Source organism: Macrotis lagotis, chromosome 4 (genome assembly GCF_037893015.1).
Source record: "Macrotis lagotis isolate mMagLag1 chromosome 4, bilby.v1.9.chrom.fasta, whole genome shotgun sequence".
Taxonomy (NCBI): Eukaryota; Metazoa; Chordata; class Mammalia; order Peramelemorphia; family Peramelidae; genus Macrotis; species Macrotis lagotis.
The window spans coordinates 191,144,120-191,160,035 of NC_133661.1; the positions used below are offsets into that span (position 1 = coordinate 191,144,120).

General features: G+C 35.5%; 1 protein-coding gene across 12 annotated transcripts in view; it reads right to left on the reverse strand.

The window, feature by feature from the left end:
- RYR3 (ryanodine receptor 3) overlaps positions 1-15,916 on the reverse strand; it is an 833,777-nt gene that overhangs the window by 71,223 nt on the left and 746,638 nt on the right. For all 12 annotated transcript variants that reach the window (XM_074235022.1, XM_074235021.1, XM_074235020.1 and 9 more), the window contains 10 exons: positions 10,703-10,756; positions 9,366-9,465; positions 9,068-9,147; positions 8,508-8,584; positions 6,331-6,404; positions 6,051-6,068; positions 5,565-5,645; positions 4,993-5,081; positions 3,897-4,025; positions 2,550-2,654 (listed from right to left, as the gene is read on the reverse strand). In XM_074235022.1, coding sequence (XP_074091123.1) covers positions 2,550-2,654; positions 3,897-4,025; positions 4,993-5,081; positions 5,565-5,645; positions 6,051-6,068; positions 6,331-6,404; positions 8,508-8,584; positions 9,068-9,147; positions 9,366-9,465; positions 10,703-10,756 — 807 coding nt within the window. The remainder of the gene's footprint in view (positions 1-2,549; positions 2,655-3,896; positions 4,026-4,992; positions 5,082-5,564; positions 5,646-6,050; positions 6,069-6,330; positions 6,405-8,507; positions 8,585-9,067; positions 9,148-9,365; positions 9,466-10,702; positions 10,757-15,916) is intronic.

Here is a 15,916-nt window from a genome sequence, read left to right on the forward strand (position 1 = left end):
TATTATCCCCAACCAGAGGAAGAAAACCAAAACAAAACAGAAAAGAACAATCCTACCAAATCTGATGAACACTTTATAAAAATTATCTTTTATGTATCTCTTTCTTTTAATACTAATTCCTCATGCCAAAAATTACTAATTTGTAAATATGTTTAACAAAATATGAATGAAAAATGCTAACCTGACTGTTCCCAACTGAGGGGAGGGGAAGTGGGAAGGGAGGGTGGAGGGAAACTTTTGAACTTGGAAATACATATGTACAAATGGATGAAATTAAAAAAATAAAATTTAAAAATTAAAAATTTTAAAAAGGAAAAAAGAGAATGGTAAGGGGTGAGCATATTGATTAGATTAAAACCCTAAGCAATGGCTGGAATTAAGGGGAGAAGAAAGTCTTTCAAACTGTATATAGGACTAGACATTATCACAATTTGTTGCCTTCTTCTTCTAGGGAAATTTGTCCTTTTTTGCAGAAAAGCTATTTTAATAATTCTGGACTAAGTATTTATAATTATAAGCCATTTATGACATCTCTAATTGACTTTTTAACCTCTTTTCTATAGAGGCTGTTTTAAATTTACTCTTCTTAAACTTATTTTACTATTTCCTTCTCACTCTTTCTCAGCTAAGAACTTTTACCTCATACTGTAAAACAGTATTTGTATAAGCTTTCCACTTGTATAAGCTCCCTCTTCGCATTTCTCTGCACTTCAAAAATCCTTTAACATTTCATTTTCTGCTTTATTCTGGCTTCTGACTATTTAAGACTAACCCTTTCAAGAGATCCTTGATCCATCCCTCCTATATTATCCAGAAGATAGATAATCATATAAAAATTCTTCCCCTCTCTTTAATCTTTAATTCTTTCTCCAAACTCCACACTCAGTAAACTTCAATGCCTCCTTATCATCTTTAGGATCAAGTTATAAACATTTGCTTGACTTTTAAAAACCCTTTATGACCTGTCATCTTCCCTACTTTTCCAGTCTTCTTACACCCTTATAGTCAGATGTATTTTAAATTCTCGAATCTAGTAACTAGCCTCCTTGCTGATTATTGAACAAGATACTCCTCTCAACTCAGGCTATTTTTCAGTAGCTTTTCCTCACTCCTCAAATGTTCTTTCTCTTCAGTTCCTCCTCTTGGCTTCCAGGGCTTCAAGCCCCAACTAAAATCCTACCTTCCACAGAAAGTATTTCCAGGTCTCCTTAATGCTTCTTTTACTTCTTTCAAGTTTATCCTATATATATCTTATTTTTACAGTTATTTAGAGCAACTATATGATGCAGTGGATAAAATTCTGGGCCTTTAGTTAGGAAGACTCTTTGAATGTTCAAATTTGACCTCAGACACTTATTAGCTGTGTGATTCTGGGCAAGTCACTCAAACTTGTTTGACTCAGTTTCCTACCATATAGTCATTTACATGTTGTATTCCCCTTCAGACTCTTGGACCATTTTTTACTTTTCTTTGCATCTTCAGTACTTAGCAAAATTGTCTTCAAAAGGTGCTAAATAAATGTTTAAATGGCTGCTAAGAGTTCTATTTTTCTCTGACAAGTCTATTATTTACTTTATTAGAAGAATACATCTTTGAAATATGTGAAATGTTTCCTGGACTACATTTCCTTCAAATCCATTTCCCTTAAGGTCTTTTGTTGGAACCCCTCTGCTGCATACCCCCCCCCCCCAAAAAACCCAAGCCAACCTAAAATGAGTGTAATTAGTGATAGGGTAATAGGACTTTTCTGATTGTTGTCTAAGCTAGATACAAATAGATAACACAGAAATTGATACAGATCAGCCAATTAAGTGCCCTCCCAGGCAATCTTTTCTTCCACTAGGCCAAAGTCAAAAAAAGGGAAAAATAAGGGAGCAAAACAAGGCATTCCAGGACCTCTCTATTTTTGATATACATCATTTAAAGTAATTCTGCAATCTATTTTTGATATACATTGTTTAAAGTAATTCTGCAAATGATCTTCTAATAATCTTGAAACATTCTGATGTTCTCTCTGTTATATGTTGTCAAGGAGAGAGGAAGACAACCATGATATATACTACATTTATCTAAAACAAGAAATGTTTTGAGTAATCTTGATTCATCTGGTCAGAGAGGTGAGTATTGCTTAAGATACATAGAAGAAGGAGGAAATGATGAGAGATGGAAAGTCAAAAAGACCTGACATTGAATGGGATGTATATAAGTACTTATAAAAACCAAAATGAGGAGTTTGTTAATAGAAATAAGAAGGACTGAAATGAGGAACATAAAGCACTAAGACAATTGGGAAATGGGAATTTGTTGAGCCCTTAAGGGAATTAAAAAGTGTTATTCCATACAAAAGGAGTTAAATAACACTAATGATTTTTGCTAAGCATTCCTACTTTAATCCTTAGTTTCTGGATGAAACTCAAGGATGGTCTAAAAGGCCATCTCTTCTATCTGTACATCTGTTCTCATCTACAGTGGAAATAAGTTTTTGGCCTTGACCATAACATGACACCATTTCACACAATATGATACACTAGGGTTATGGGTATGGGTACCTGAGAGAGTTTCATCTGCATATTAGCAAACACGTGAAGGAAACCAACAACTGCATCCCACAATCTGCTATGAGCCAGGCTCTGCTGGTTTCCAATGCAAGGACCCTATGGAAAAAAGAATAACTATCACATAAAATTCAAGTCATATTCTGATTCTTCATTTTCTGCCTATAAAAATCTCTCAAAGAAAGAGCACTTGTCTCCAGTTTAGGTTGTCATTCAGTAATTTAAAAATAAATTTTCCTTAAGTATCATGATATTTTCTGAATGTAAAATTGATTGTCTAGAAGAAACCAGAACCATAATCTAGCCTATTTCCCCTCTTTTTGGATAAGCTATATACTTGCCTCTATATTTTCCCCCAGGGTCTAGATTGTTCCTGCTGACAGGAATGCCCTCTTTCCTCTTCCTGATCCTATCCATCTTAATTTAAAAATGAGCTCAGGGCCTACCTCTTCAGTGAAGCTTTCTTTCTCCATTTCAGTTCACAGTAACCTCTGTCTACTTTGAATTAAAACAAATGTCTGTTGTTTATGACACTGATTCAGAAATTGGTTATAGATTGCTTTGTGATTTCTCATCTTGTTACTGTTATTCATCTTTTCACATCTTATCTCCTCTCTGTGACTTGAAGGCAGGGCAGTATACTGATTTATATCCCTCACAAAGCCTAATAAAATGCTATATACATGGTTTGTGCTCTGTAATTATTTGTTGAATGAGTGACACTAATAGTAAGTTTTACTCTAAGACATCATCACCTGGTAGTGAAAAGTGGGGGTTTGAAGATTCAATTTTGGTTTAGGAAAAAGCTCATTTGATATATAACACTGATATATTAAAACCTACTTAAAAACCCTAAATATTAAATAATGTTAGATTGAAGCTACTCTACCTTTGTACATTTTACTAGATTTCTTTAGGAAAGGTCAGTTTCTGTACATGATTTGATTGTCTGTGCAGGATCCAGGCAACAAACACCAAATCTGTATTATAGCTTAATGTTTTCTATATTCAATTTATGTCCTTCAAAAGAACTGTCTAGAGTCCATCATTCATAAATTCATAGGGTCTTAAGCATTGTAGATTTAATCTGATGATTATGGGTAACAATCTTAAGATTTAAGGGGTGAATTATGAGGGAGTGATTTTTTTCATCAATGAGCACAAGAAGACCCAGCTGAATGGCTTGCTCTAAGACACTTAGCAAGGGAATAAAATGATTCAGACCTTAGAATACTTAATGTTTTGTACCGTACACTGTAACAATGTAAGTGTTCATCATCTATACATGTGTGACAAAAGGAGAACAACATGTTTATAAACATGGGTTCAGTAATATGTTACCTGAATGTACTCTGTTAGGGAATTGAAAATTTGTTTGGTCACAGCCAAAGCTTTGGAGAAGTTTCGCTGTCCAGATTCATCAATGATGTCCTTCCCTGAATAGTACCAGTAGAAGTCACTGATTGATTCCTAAGAACAAATAAGATAAATATATTTATTTTTAGCCCTTTCAGCCAAGCTAAGTGTTACAGAATGGTGCAGGGGAATTTCCTATCTTCCTATTCCTATTCAGCTCTGACTACTTTGGGATCACATGAAAAGGTATAGAGACCACAGAGACCCCAAGTAGCTAACATCTCTCAAGCTTAAGAGTGCCAAGCCAGAACTAAGTGGCGCTCCTTAGAAATCATTTGGTTAGTCATGATGAAAAAATGAAAGGTAAGGATCAGAAAGGACTGCTTTTGTTTTTTCCCCCCTAATAAATTTAACTGCCTGTTCTTAATTTATGGGATTTTCCTTGGACATGGTAAACTCCATGACCACCTTCAACTAAATTCTTTACATTCATTTTACTCTCAAAACTCTACTCATTTATCTATCCTCTACTAAAATCCTTTCCCTTCACAATCCCTTAAAACAGGGGCTGGTAATCTCCCACCTCAAGCCAATACAACTGCTGGGGAAGGAGGGAACTCAAAATTCAATAAATCTAGTAGTTTTTTTAGGGGTGAATTAATTGTTTGACCAAATATAGCCCTTGAAAGATGTTATAAATATCCAAATGGCCCCTGACAGAAAAAATGTTCCCTATCCCTGCTCCTGCCCCAGTTATTTTACAATTGCTGCTCATTAAGGCTAGAGTAATAGGGGTGAAGAGAATTGAATGGAAAAGAAATGGACATCTGTATGTATAATAGATAATTCAGATTTTGACCTCCTTCTCAAGTTTATGCTTAAAAAGTCTAACTCACCTGAAATATTGCCTCAGTCTCTTTATTTGATATAGCTATACAGTTATACAATGGATATTGCTTTTTTTTATGTTTCCTATGAATACTATTCCATCTCTGGTACCTTAATATTTCAGCCTTAGTCTCAGTATCTGGAAGAAATGACTATAAATTCTAGAGCTCTGACCAAGGCTCTCCTTGCTTACCTGAAGACGTAGGAGGTAATCAACAGTGCTGATGATAATATTTACAGTGGTGGTATTGCCCATTTGAGTACGAAGGAAGTTCTGAAAGTCTGAAAGTACAATTCCTGGGAATGAGTGCTGCCCCACTTTGATTATTGTTATTCTGTCCTAGTTGGGCTAAGTGGAAATACATTATCTACATAATTTTAAAGGCCCTGACATTAAAAAACAAAGCAAAAAAACAAACAGACAACAAAAAGTCATTGAAGAGCTTTCAAGTTGATTTGTCACTTGAGCACCTCATCTTATATTGAAGACATCTCTTTCCATTAAAAGAGGAAAATAAAAATAAAGGGGTCTAAGGAGAGACAGTTGACTGGATTATATAGTTTGAATTCTGGAAACAACTTTCTACCCTGACAGGTATTGAATCAAATCCCTTTAGTTATGGACCACTTGTATTTGCTTTCTCTTTATAGAATTCCTCCCTGAGAAGCAGATCCACATGAGTTCTTATATTCAAAATGGGAAGTTTTAAATAAAGTATTCTTTTCTCTCTTTTTTTTCCATGAGGATTTCATTTACTGACTCACCACTGTTATGGCCTTCACAAAGCAGCTGCAGGAATCTGAAGAGATCACAGGTAAACTCATGATTCTGGAGAACCTTTTCACCTAGAAAATATATGAAATCATCTGTAAGCACTGTTTGGCAGCCAGTGAAGAGGATCCTTTAATACAAGTAGTTATAGGAAAAAAATAGTGACCTACATAAAATGCTCTGATCTTAGGGGGAGATCAAATTAAGTTAAAATGAAGATGGGACTACAGAACAAAAAGCTTCTCAGCAAATCCAAAATATTTAGAACAATGATACATCTTTTGTAACAACTAGGTGGTGGAAGTAAATGTTTCATATTCTATAATGTGTGTCTCATAAATGGAATATGTTTATTGAATTGCTGAGCAAACCTTCCCATCCAATCTCTGTGACTAAATCTTGGAAATATGTAATTAAAGATGATTTCTTTCAGCATTCACAACATATAATAGCTATTCAAGCCAAAAACTCAAACTTACCACGCTCCCGAACGATGACTGGGGATGAGAAAAAAACAAAAAAGAATACAAGATAAGAAAATCAAAAGCAACATCATTATGGTGAAACTCCCTACAGTTAAAACAGAATTTAAAAAGTCTGTCCCAGGTGCACACTAACAAGATTACTTATAGAAATACTATCATGAAACATACTTGGCCTTTTCTTGTTAAAACAAAACAAACAAATGGTAAGAGGGAACTTTAATCAGAAGGGATAAAGGCCTGAATCCTGAAACAGGTGTTTTTTTTGATAACATACGTGTTCCTTCCTCAGTGACCATTCCAAGGCCTTCAGCTTTGTTCTGCCTCTCAAATGCATTCAGATCAAGGACACTTTTAAGAGAGGAAAAAAAATGGGTTGGGTTGAAGAATATTGTTGGGGAAAAGCATTTCTATACATCCCAAATCTATCAACTAAAGACATCCTTTCATAGGATTATATTTTCACAGAGAAAAGATCCCCTGAGGTTATCAAACCCAAACCATTCATTTGATAGATGAGGAAATCTTGATCTGAGAAATGTGCCCAAGATTGAACCCAGATCCTTTGAGTCTAACTGTCCCTCATTACATACAAACAGTTTAACTTACTAAATTGTGACTAAGAGTCACTGAGATGGGAGGAATCTCAGTGTTGTGCCTTAAAGTTATTGTCTCAGGACACATTTAAATCAGTCCAAGCTAGTTTGTTCCATGGACAGTTCTATTTAACTTTGTATCTCCCCCAGAATCAATCACATTGTAGTGTGATAATTGCTGAAATTTCTATTTCAAGAATATCATTAATGCAGTTTCATGAGTTAATTCTTATTCTAGTTTGTATTCACTTTATTTCTGGTGGATAAAAGTTTTCAAAAATTACTGTTTGAGAACTATCATAGATTATGTTTTGGGAAATAGTAGACTGAATACTATCAGGGTCAATAAAAAAATTGTAGATTGGGCACAATCTTATTCTGAAAAATATTTGAAGTCCTAGCATTCTAAATGTTTAGGTTGGTGGATTCACTTAGGGCACTGAAGTAGGCAAGAAATACATTTTGACTGTGGTTAAATTTTTCCATTAGGTAGAGAAACTCTACTGGAGAGGCAGAGGTTATCATATCTCAAATTCTAGGAAAAACAAAGCTGTAACAAATAGGGATGCTGCAGATAGCTGGGTAGGATGATTACTTTCTCTCTGGGTTAGGGTAGGGCACATTGGTCAGATGCTTTTGATTACTTGAACTCAGGAGTTCTTCAAAATGTGAACAGACTATGGAGTGAGTGATACTGTTGAGAGTGGGCTAAGCAGAATCATTTTCTTTAATTTCTTATTCTGCTGCTGATACTCCAGGCCTAGCACTTGTTATCACTTATCCTTACTTTGGCAAGGATATCTGATGATGATGATGTTTGTCCTTCAGTCTCAAAGAAGACCATGATATCAGGGGAGGTGATGCCATGACAAACAAGTGAATTGAATATGAGTGAGGGGGTGCTGTGCTAAGTCAACAGCCTAACTTTCTTTCCTGGAGCCCTCTGGGTCCAGTGGCCAAATATAGATTAGCATAACTAGGCCTGGCCCTGGATGTGAGACAGTCAGGGTTAATTTATTTGCCTAAGGTCACACAGCTAGAATTTTTCAAATGTCGGAATCTGGATTTGAACTCAGGTCCTCTGAACTTCAGGGCTGGTGCTCTATTCATTACAGCATCTAGCTGTCCTAGGCATATCATAAATGAGGCTAAAAGAATTTTCTGGAATAATTTCAACTTCATCTCATTTAAGAATTCAAATTCATTCACAATTATGAATGATCTCCTTACCAAGCACATAGACCTTTAAGAAATATGGTTTATAGCAGAGTCACATTGACCTTGTGAACACTTTGTATATAATTCATCTTCCTTTTTTACTGTATTAATAAACCTTTTTTCATGTACTTCCTCAATAATACAAATACTATCATCTATTTCTATTTCAGGGGTAGATAGTGTCAAATATTTATACAACTTTTAAAAAACAGCACCAGTCCATGTTGTAGCTATGGAAAGCTGGCCATACATCTTAAAGGGAAGTTTAATTTAATTTTCTGATTTTTCCTGCTCACTTTAGATTTGATTTTCATTGGAATCTCTCTAGGGAGGGACTCAGTATGTCTGTTTATGCTCCCTTGACCTCTGAAGGTAAAATGAAAAAAAAAGAGATAAACCCTAGAGAATGGAAAATGTACATGAATCTAAAGAAGTCAAATATGGAAAAATAAACAATATTTGAAAATTGATCAGAAGGCTATAGGTATCTGAAATCACCTCTCACATTTCCAAAATGCTCTAAAATGTCTTTATCCCTCTCACAATTTCTTAATAAGTTGCCCCTTTTGTTACTTGAGTAACCAAGGGTAATTCAACTTGAGGGATGGGGAAATGTCATATTTATGCTTTCAGCCTTTACCTGCAAGACTGCATAAGGCCAGAGAGGCTTTGAAAGAATCCAGCATCCTTTTTCTCCTTTAGATAATCCAGCATTTTCTGCATGGGAGATACATTTTAAAGAGAAAAGCAATAAACTTTTTATATAATATATTATTATTAGCTGTCTCAGATATTTTTGAAGAAATGACAAACTCTCAGCCACATTGATGAAGTGTGGAAGAATATTTCTTGCATAGCACCTTGAATAATAAGCTCTTACCTTGTTCTGTAGTTAGTGAAGGGATCCATTCTCCAAAAGAACGTTTTGTTGCAATATTACTTACCCAAATGTTGATTAAATAAATATTCTGTTCCTTTAGTAGTAAGAGAAACATAGGCATTGACTGAGCTATAATATATGGAACTTAATTCTGATATGTCCATGAAGTTCCATGCCACCAGTGATGAGAATAGATACTCATGATTTTTGTTGTATTTTTATTCCTTTTCTTGGCAAGAACCTAAAGAGCCTCTTTTGCCCTAAAGATCTGAGATTAGGGATTGTTCCTGAGCTGCTACCTAGATGAGGAGCTCTATTACCTGCTGCACTCCAGGGTTGCCCCCATTCAGGATGGCAATGCCAAGCTTCAGAGTCTCTACAACCATGGGTCCCATCTCACCTGTCATAGGAAAGACAGAAGATAGAATCATCATATCTCGATTCAAGCAACTGATTAGCAATCAGGAAAACTGCCTGATGTGCCTCAAAATGAGTATGAGTATTTGTCATTTATACAATCAGCACCAAACTTTAGACAGTTTCTAGTCTGAAATTTCACATATAGTATTTAGATAATTGTGCCTAGGTTTTGCAAAATGCTGACTCTTCACACATTACCTTTACTAGCACTAATCATCTGGAGGACCATCTCTGCAGCACCACGGTCATGCAAACGAGCTTGCTGATAAAGAGTTTTCTGCTTCTCCATTTCTTTTTCCTGAATAAGAAATAATACAGGAAAAATCTTACTGACTAGAAAATTAAGGGGGGGTGGATGCATGCATATGTGTGTGTGTGTGTGTGCATATATGTGTCTGTGTGTATATATATATATATATATATATATATGTATATGTAGAGGGAGGGAATGAGAATAAATATAAATTCACAGAAGGTGAGAAAGACATATATGCTAATCACAATGAAAAAAATTCTTTGGAATTAATTTCCTGATCTCTTTTCCTTATTTCAAAGCTATTCATCTTTACTGCATTCATAGGTTAAAGACCAAATTCCATTTGTGAACCTATGGGTAGAAGAGTTTCCTCCCACTTCAAAAGGATAATTAGGTCTAATTTTCTAACATTTCTTCATGTTTGACAGAATAGATTGGATTTACTTTAGAGAAATATGATATAAAAGAACCACTCTAATTGCCTATATATCCAGAGAAATTACTTTTCATCTAGAATTCCTTGAGAATATTTTGGTTAGTAAAAGAGCTACCATTTAACATACATAGATAACTAATTTTCAGAGCTCAAAGGAGTACCTATTTAGAGTTGGAAGGCACTACAGAGGTCATCATGTCCAACTCTTTCCTTATGAAAAAAAATTGAGAACTAGGGTGATAAGGTGGGTTGCTTATGGTCCCATAGACCATATGAATTGTAGAGATAGAATTTGAATACAGTTTTCTGACTCCAAATTCAATGATTTTTTTATTGTTCTATGAATAATAATAAATAATAGGTGAAAGAGAAAAAATAAAAATGGATATTTTCAATTCAGTCATAATTTGTATCATTTCTGTGTGTGTGTGTGTGTGTGTGTGTGTGTGCGTGTGCATGTGTGTATGTGAAAGAGGCAAAGAGAGAAAGACAGAGACAAAGACTCAGAGAGACAGAATCAGACCTAGAGACAGAAAGAGACAGGAATAGAGAGCAGAGAGCTTTGGAAGACAGAGAAAATGCCCCATTAAAACAACAAAAACAACTCTGTTGACCTGTATAGACTATTCCAAAGCACAATTAGTTTTTACAGTTTTCTATCCCTATCTGTTGTGGAATGTCTCCAGAACTCTGGGGGATGGGACACTTGGTAGAATGGGTAATAAATGCTGGGTTCCCATCCCTCTCTTTAATCCAGGCAGCCTTTAGAGTAGTCACTTTCCTGGGTTCCTGGTGCTGGCTTGGAAAAGGGTTCCCAGGGTTCAAATTCTGAAGAAGACTCACTTCAAATGTCTTTTCCTTTTCTTCTTCCTCCTCTTCTTCACCACTCTGACAACTCTAGATTGCATTGAATAGAGATTGGGTGGGGGGGAGAGGAGAGAAAATAAATTTAAAGGCAATCGGGAGAATACACTATAATTCTCTGTTCTGTTGTCTTGGAACAGGGACAAGATGATTCATAGGAATTTCATGATCTCTAGGCATTTTGAAGGAAGAAAACTTTTGAATGGAAGAAAATCTTATGTATGCAGGTATATGAAGTGGTTCAGAAATGAGTAGCAGTGGTCAGAGTAATGAAAATAGAGAATCAGTTGTGAGTAATTGTCTAATAACTTTCAAGGAACCTTTTTTTCTCCTTCCATCCCTAAAAAGAAGAGTTAGTTCTTTGCTTGTTTTGTGTCACAGACCCCCCCTTCAAACTCTGGTAAAAACCTATGGACTACTTCTGGAAGTAATGTTATTAATAGCATAAAATAAAATACATGGCACTACAAAGGAAACTAATAATATTTAAACATAATTATACAAGTATATATTTTTTAAAAAATCCATGGATCTTAGGTTAAGAACTCCTGCTACAAAGTCTAGGTGACATAAATGATAGGAAATAAGAAGTCATTCCATCTCTTGGATATTAGTTTAGACTTTGGCAGCAGCACTGGGGGCACTTAGAAGTGATAGATTCTGCAGTATGACAGTATGAAAGATGAGGAACTCTCCCATTTTGGTATAGCTTGGTAAAGGAATAATTGCACCTATACTCTAATTATAATTGCTCTGCATGCCTTTTCCTACCCAAACCAGAAGACCTTTCTGATTATGAAGAAATTGTTAGTGGTTCACTTAGAAATCTTAGAGTCTTATGATTATTTTTCCTTCACCATTATGAAAACTCCAGCTATTTGATGTCTTTTATAATAATTCAATGATCTTTCCTTTGTTTCTAATAATTATTAAAAACTTTCCCACATATTAATATGGGAATTTTAGTCTTATGGACTCTGAATCTTGACTACTAAGCACTATTTGCCTATACTCTGGTAATTTAATTGAGTAGTTTTTAGAACTAAAACTAATTGAACATCAGCACTCTGTTATAGCAAAACTCCAAAGCTGTTTTAAGTAGAATCTTGCAATTCTTAGAATAAGTCCCTTAGTAGAAATGCCTGATTAAGATGGTCATCCTTGTTATTATAGGAACAAACAGGACCAAAAACTCTAACTTATGGAACCACTCTAAAATTTGGGAATAGAATCCCAGTCCTTATATTGTTTGACACCCCTGAAAAGAGATACCTACCTGGAGAGAGAATACAACAAAGATCTTTCTTTGCTCCTCTTGTCTTAAACATGTGTGACTTGGATTAAGGTATTGATAGCATACTTATTAAAACTGAGGGTAAACAAAGCTGAGAGGGATAGCTATCATGGCACATATAGATTCCTGAAAGGTCTTGACTGGCTAGAAATATGGGCTAAATCTAATAAAGTGAGATTTAATAGGAATAAATGTAAATTTCTATACTCGAGTTCAAAAAAATCAGGTAAGTTTTACAAATTTTCCCCTAATCTTGCTTCCCTCCCCCCACACCCCACAAAGGCAATCTGTTCATCTTTACATTGTTTCCAGGGTATACACTGATCTAAGTTGAATGGGATGAGAGAGAAATCATTCTGGATACAGACTGTATTTTGCATCACAGATACCCTAAAATTATCCCTGATTGTTGCACTGATGGAATGAGCAAGTCCACTAAGGTTGATCATCACCCCCATGTTGCTGTCAGGGTGTACAATGTTCTTCTGGTTCTGCTCATCTAGCTCAGCATCAGTTCATGAAAATCCTTCCAGGCTTCCCTGAATTCCCATCCCTCCTGGTTTCTAATAGAACAATAGTTGAACCCCTCTCTTGATAGACAAAACAGAGTTAAACATATAGATATATATACACACATACAAGAATTTGATATAAAAGCATCCAAAACTCTAAAATATTATTGTGCTATAAGAAATGAAAGGATAATTAAGGTAATTAAGAAAAAACTGGAAACACATTAATTGAGGCAATGTGAAGAGCAGAATCAGGAAAATGTTGTATATACCCTATAATGAAGAGCTATGGATGATTTAGCTATTCTCAGCAATACAATGATTTAAGACAATTCCAAAGTACTCAATGAAAAATGCTGTCTCCAGAGGATAAAAAAACTAACACTGTCTGAATATAGATTGAAGCATCTTTCCTTCCTTCCTTCCTTCCTTCCTTCCTTCCTTCCTTCCTTCCTTCCTTCCTTCCTTCCTTCCTTCCTTCCTTCCTTCCTTCCTTCCTCCCTCCTTCCCTTTTTCTATCTTTTTTGTCTTGTAAAAAAATTACTAACATGGAAATTTTTTAATGATTGCACATCTCAGATGAGGGAAGATGGAAGAATGGATAGAATTTGGAACTCAAACCTTAAAAAATGCTTAAAATTGTTTTAAAATGCAATTGTGGGGGGCGGCTAGATGGCGCAGTGGATAGAGCACTGGCCTTGGAGTCAGGAGTACCTGAGTTCAAATCCGGCCTCAGACACTTAATAATTACCTAGCCGTGTGGCCTTGGGCAAGCCACTTAACCCCATTGCCTTGCAAAAACTAAAAAAAAAATGCAATTGTGGAAAAAATAAAAGATTGTTTAAAATATATTAAACTCAACAGAGAAAAAAAGTATAGAGAAGGGGAGATGGCAGAGGAAAAATAATCGATTAATCCTTGAGAGGGAAAAACTGCAAGTAAAACAATCTTTCAGATCCTGATGGAGACAATAAAAGGGATTAAAAGAAGTAGTAATAGCGATTAAAGATGAAAAGGAAAAAAGTTACTGATTTTTTTAAATGCACAAAAAAAAGGACAAAACAAGGCAATAAGGTTAAGTGACTTGCCTAAGCACAGATAGGAAATTATTAAGGTCACATTTGGATCAAAGCTCTATTTGCTGTACCACCTAACTGCCCCTATCTTACAATTTTATTTAAAATATTTTTAAAATATTTACTTTATTTATTGATACATTACTATAATAATCTTGTTGTAAGAGTAAACATAATCCTCCCTCCCCCAATAAAATAATCTCATGAGAAAAAGTGAAAGAGGAAAAAAATGTGCTTCAGTCTGTGTTCTGATAACATCAGCTCTGTCTCAGGTGGATCACATTCTTTATCATAAGTCCATCAGAGAAGTTACTTCCACAGTTGATGTTGCTGATTGTAATTCCCTCCATCCATTCCTCCCCACTACCAATTATTATACTTTCTCTCTCCTTTTACTCTGTCCCTCTTCAAAAAATGTGCTGTGGGGCAGCCCAGTGGTTCAGTGGACAGAGTACCAGCCCTGGGGGCCCTAAGCCCACATCCCACCCCGGAGACCCAGCAATCACCCAGCCCCTTGGTCCTGGACAGGTCATCCAATCCCACCACCTTACAAAAAGTAAAAAAGAAAATGTGTTATGTCTGACTATCCTCTCCCATGATCCCCTCCCATGACCTTCTCTATCCCCTATCTCCCCCTCCCCTCCCTCTGTCCCCTTTCTCTCCTTTTTCTTCTAGATTTCTATGTCCTATTAAGTATATTTGTTGTGTCCTTTCCGAACAATTTCTGATGAGAATGAAGCCTCCTTCAATTCCCCTCACCTTCCCCCGCTTCCATACCATTGCAGAAGTTTTTCTTAACTCTTTTACATGAAATATCTTAGTCTATTCTACTTCTCCTTTCCTTTCTTCCAGTACATTTTATTTTCAACCATTGACTCTATTTTAAAAATATATTATACCTTCAAATTCGGCTCTCTCCTGTGCCTTTTCTACATATGCTCATTTTAACTGCTATAATAATAATAATAATAATAATAATAATAATAATAGTAATGATGATACTGCTTTAATAAATGAGAATGTTCATATGAGTATTATGAGTATCATCTTCCAATTTAGGAATACACACAATTCATCATTATCAAGTCCCTCATAATTTACCCTTCTCCTCCACTCCAGTCCTGTATTTGCAGATCAAACTTTCTGTTCAGCTCTGGTCATTTCAACAGGAACATCTGAAATTCCCCTGTTTCACTGAAAGTCTATCTTCTCCCTTGGAATAGGATATTCAGTTTTGCTGGGTAGTTGATTCTCGGTTGCATTCCAAACTCTTTTACCTTCCAGAATATTATATTCCAAGTCCTACAAGCCCTTAATGTGGATGCTGCTAAGTCCTGTGTGATCCTGACTGCAGCTCTATGATATTTGAATTGTTTTATTCTGGCTGCTCCTAGGAGCTTCCTTTGATTTGGGAGTTCTGGAACTTGGCTATAATATTCAAGGATGTTATTATTATTATTATTATTATTATTATTATTATTATTATTATTATTATTTTTGGATATCTTTCATGAGGAGATCAGTGGATTCTCTCAATTTCTATTTTACTCTTCTTTTCTAGGACATCAGGGCAATTTTCCTGTAGAAATTCTTTCAAAATGAAGTCGAGGCTCTTTTCCTGATCATGACTTTCAGGTAACCCAATAATTTTTAAATTGTCTCTCTTGAATCCGTTTTCCTAGATCTGTTGTTTTTGTCAACAAGATATTTCACTTTTTCTTCTAGTTTTTCATTCTTTTAATAGTTTCATTGTGTCTTGATTCCTTGCAAAGCTGTCAGCTTCCTTTATCTCCATCCTCCTACATTTAAAGGATTTGTTTTCTTCAGAGAGCTTTCTTATTTCCTTTTCCATCTGGCCAATTCTGCTTTGTAAGGTATTTTTCTCCTCATTAACTTTTTGAATTGTTTTTTCCCATTTGGCCTAAACTAGTTTTTAGTATATTATTTTCTTCAACATTTTTTTTGGACCTCCTTGACTAAGCTGTTGACTTGATTTTCATATTTTCCCTGCATCTCTCTCATTTCTTTTCCCATTTTTTTCTTCTACCTCCCTTACTTGATTTTCAAAATCTTTTTTTGAGCTCTGTCATAGCCTGAGCCCAACTTCTATATTTCTTGGAGGATTTAGATGCAGAAGCTGGAACTTTCTCATCTTCTGAATGTGTGTTTTGGTCCTCCATGGGACCAAAGTAATTGTCTATGGTCAGATTCCTTTTTTTCTGTTTACTCATTTCCCCAGCCTGTGTCTGGTTTGGGTACTTCCAGAGCTTTTGAGACCCCCACAAGGTTCTCAGTACATGAGACTCTGTCT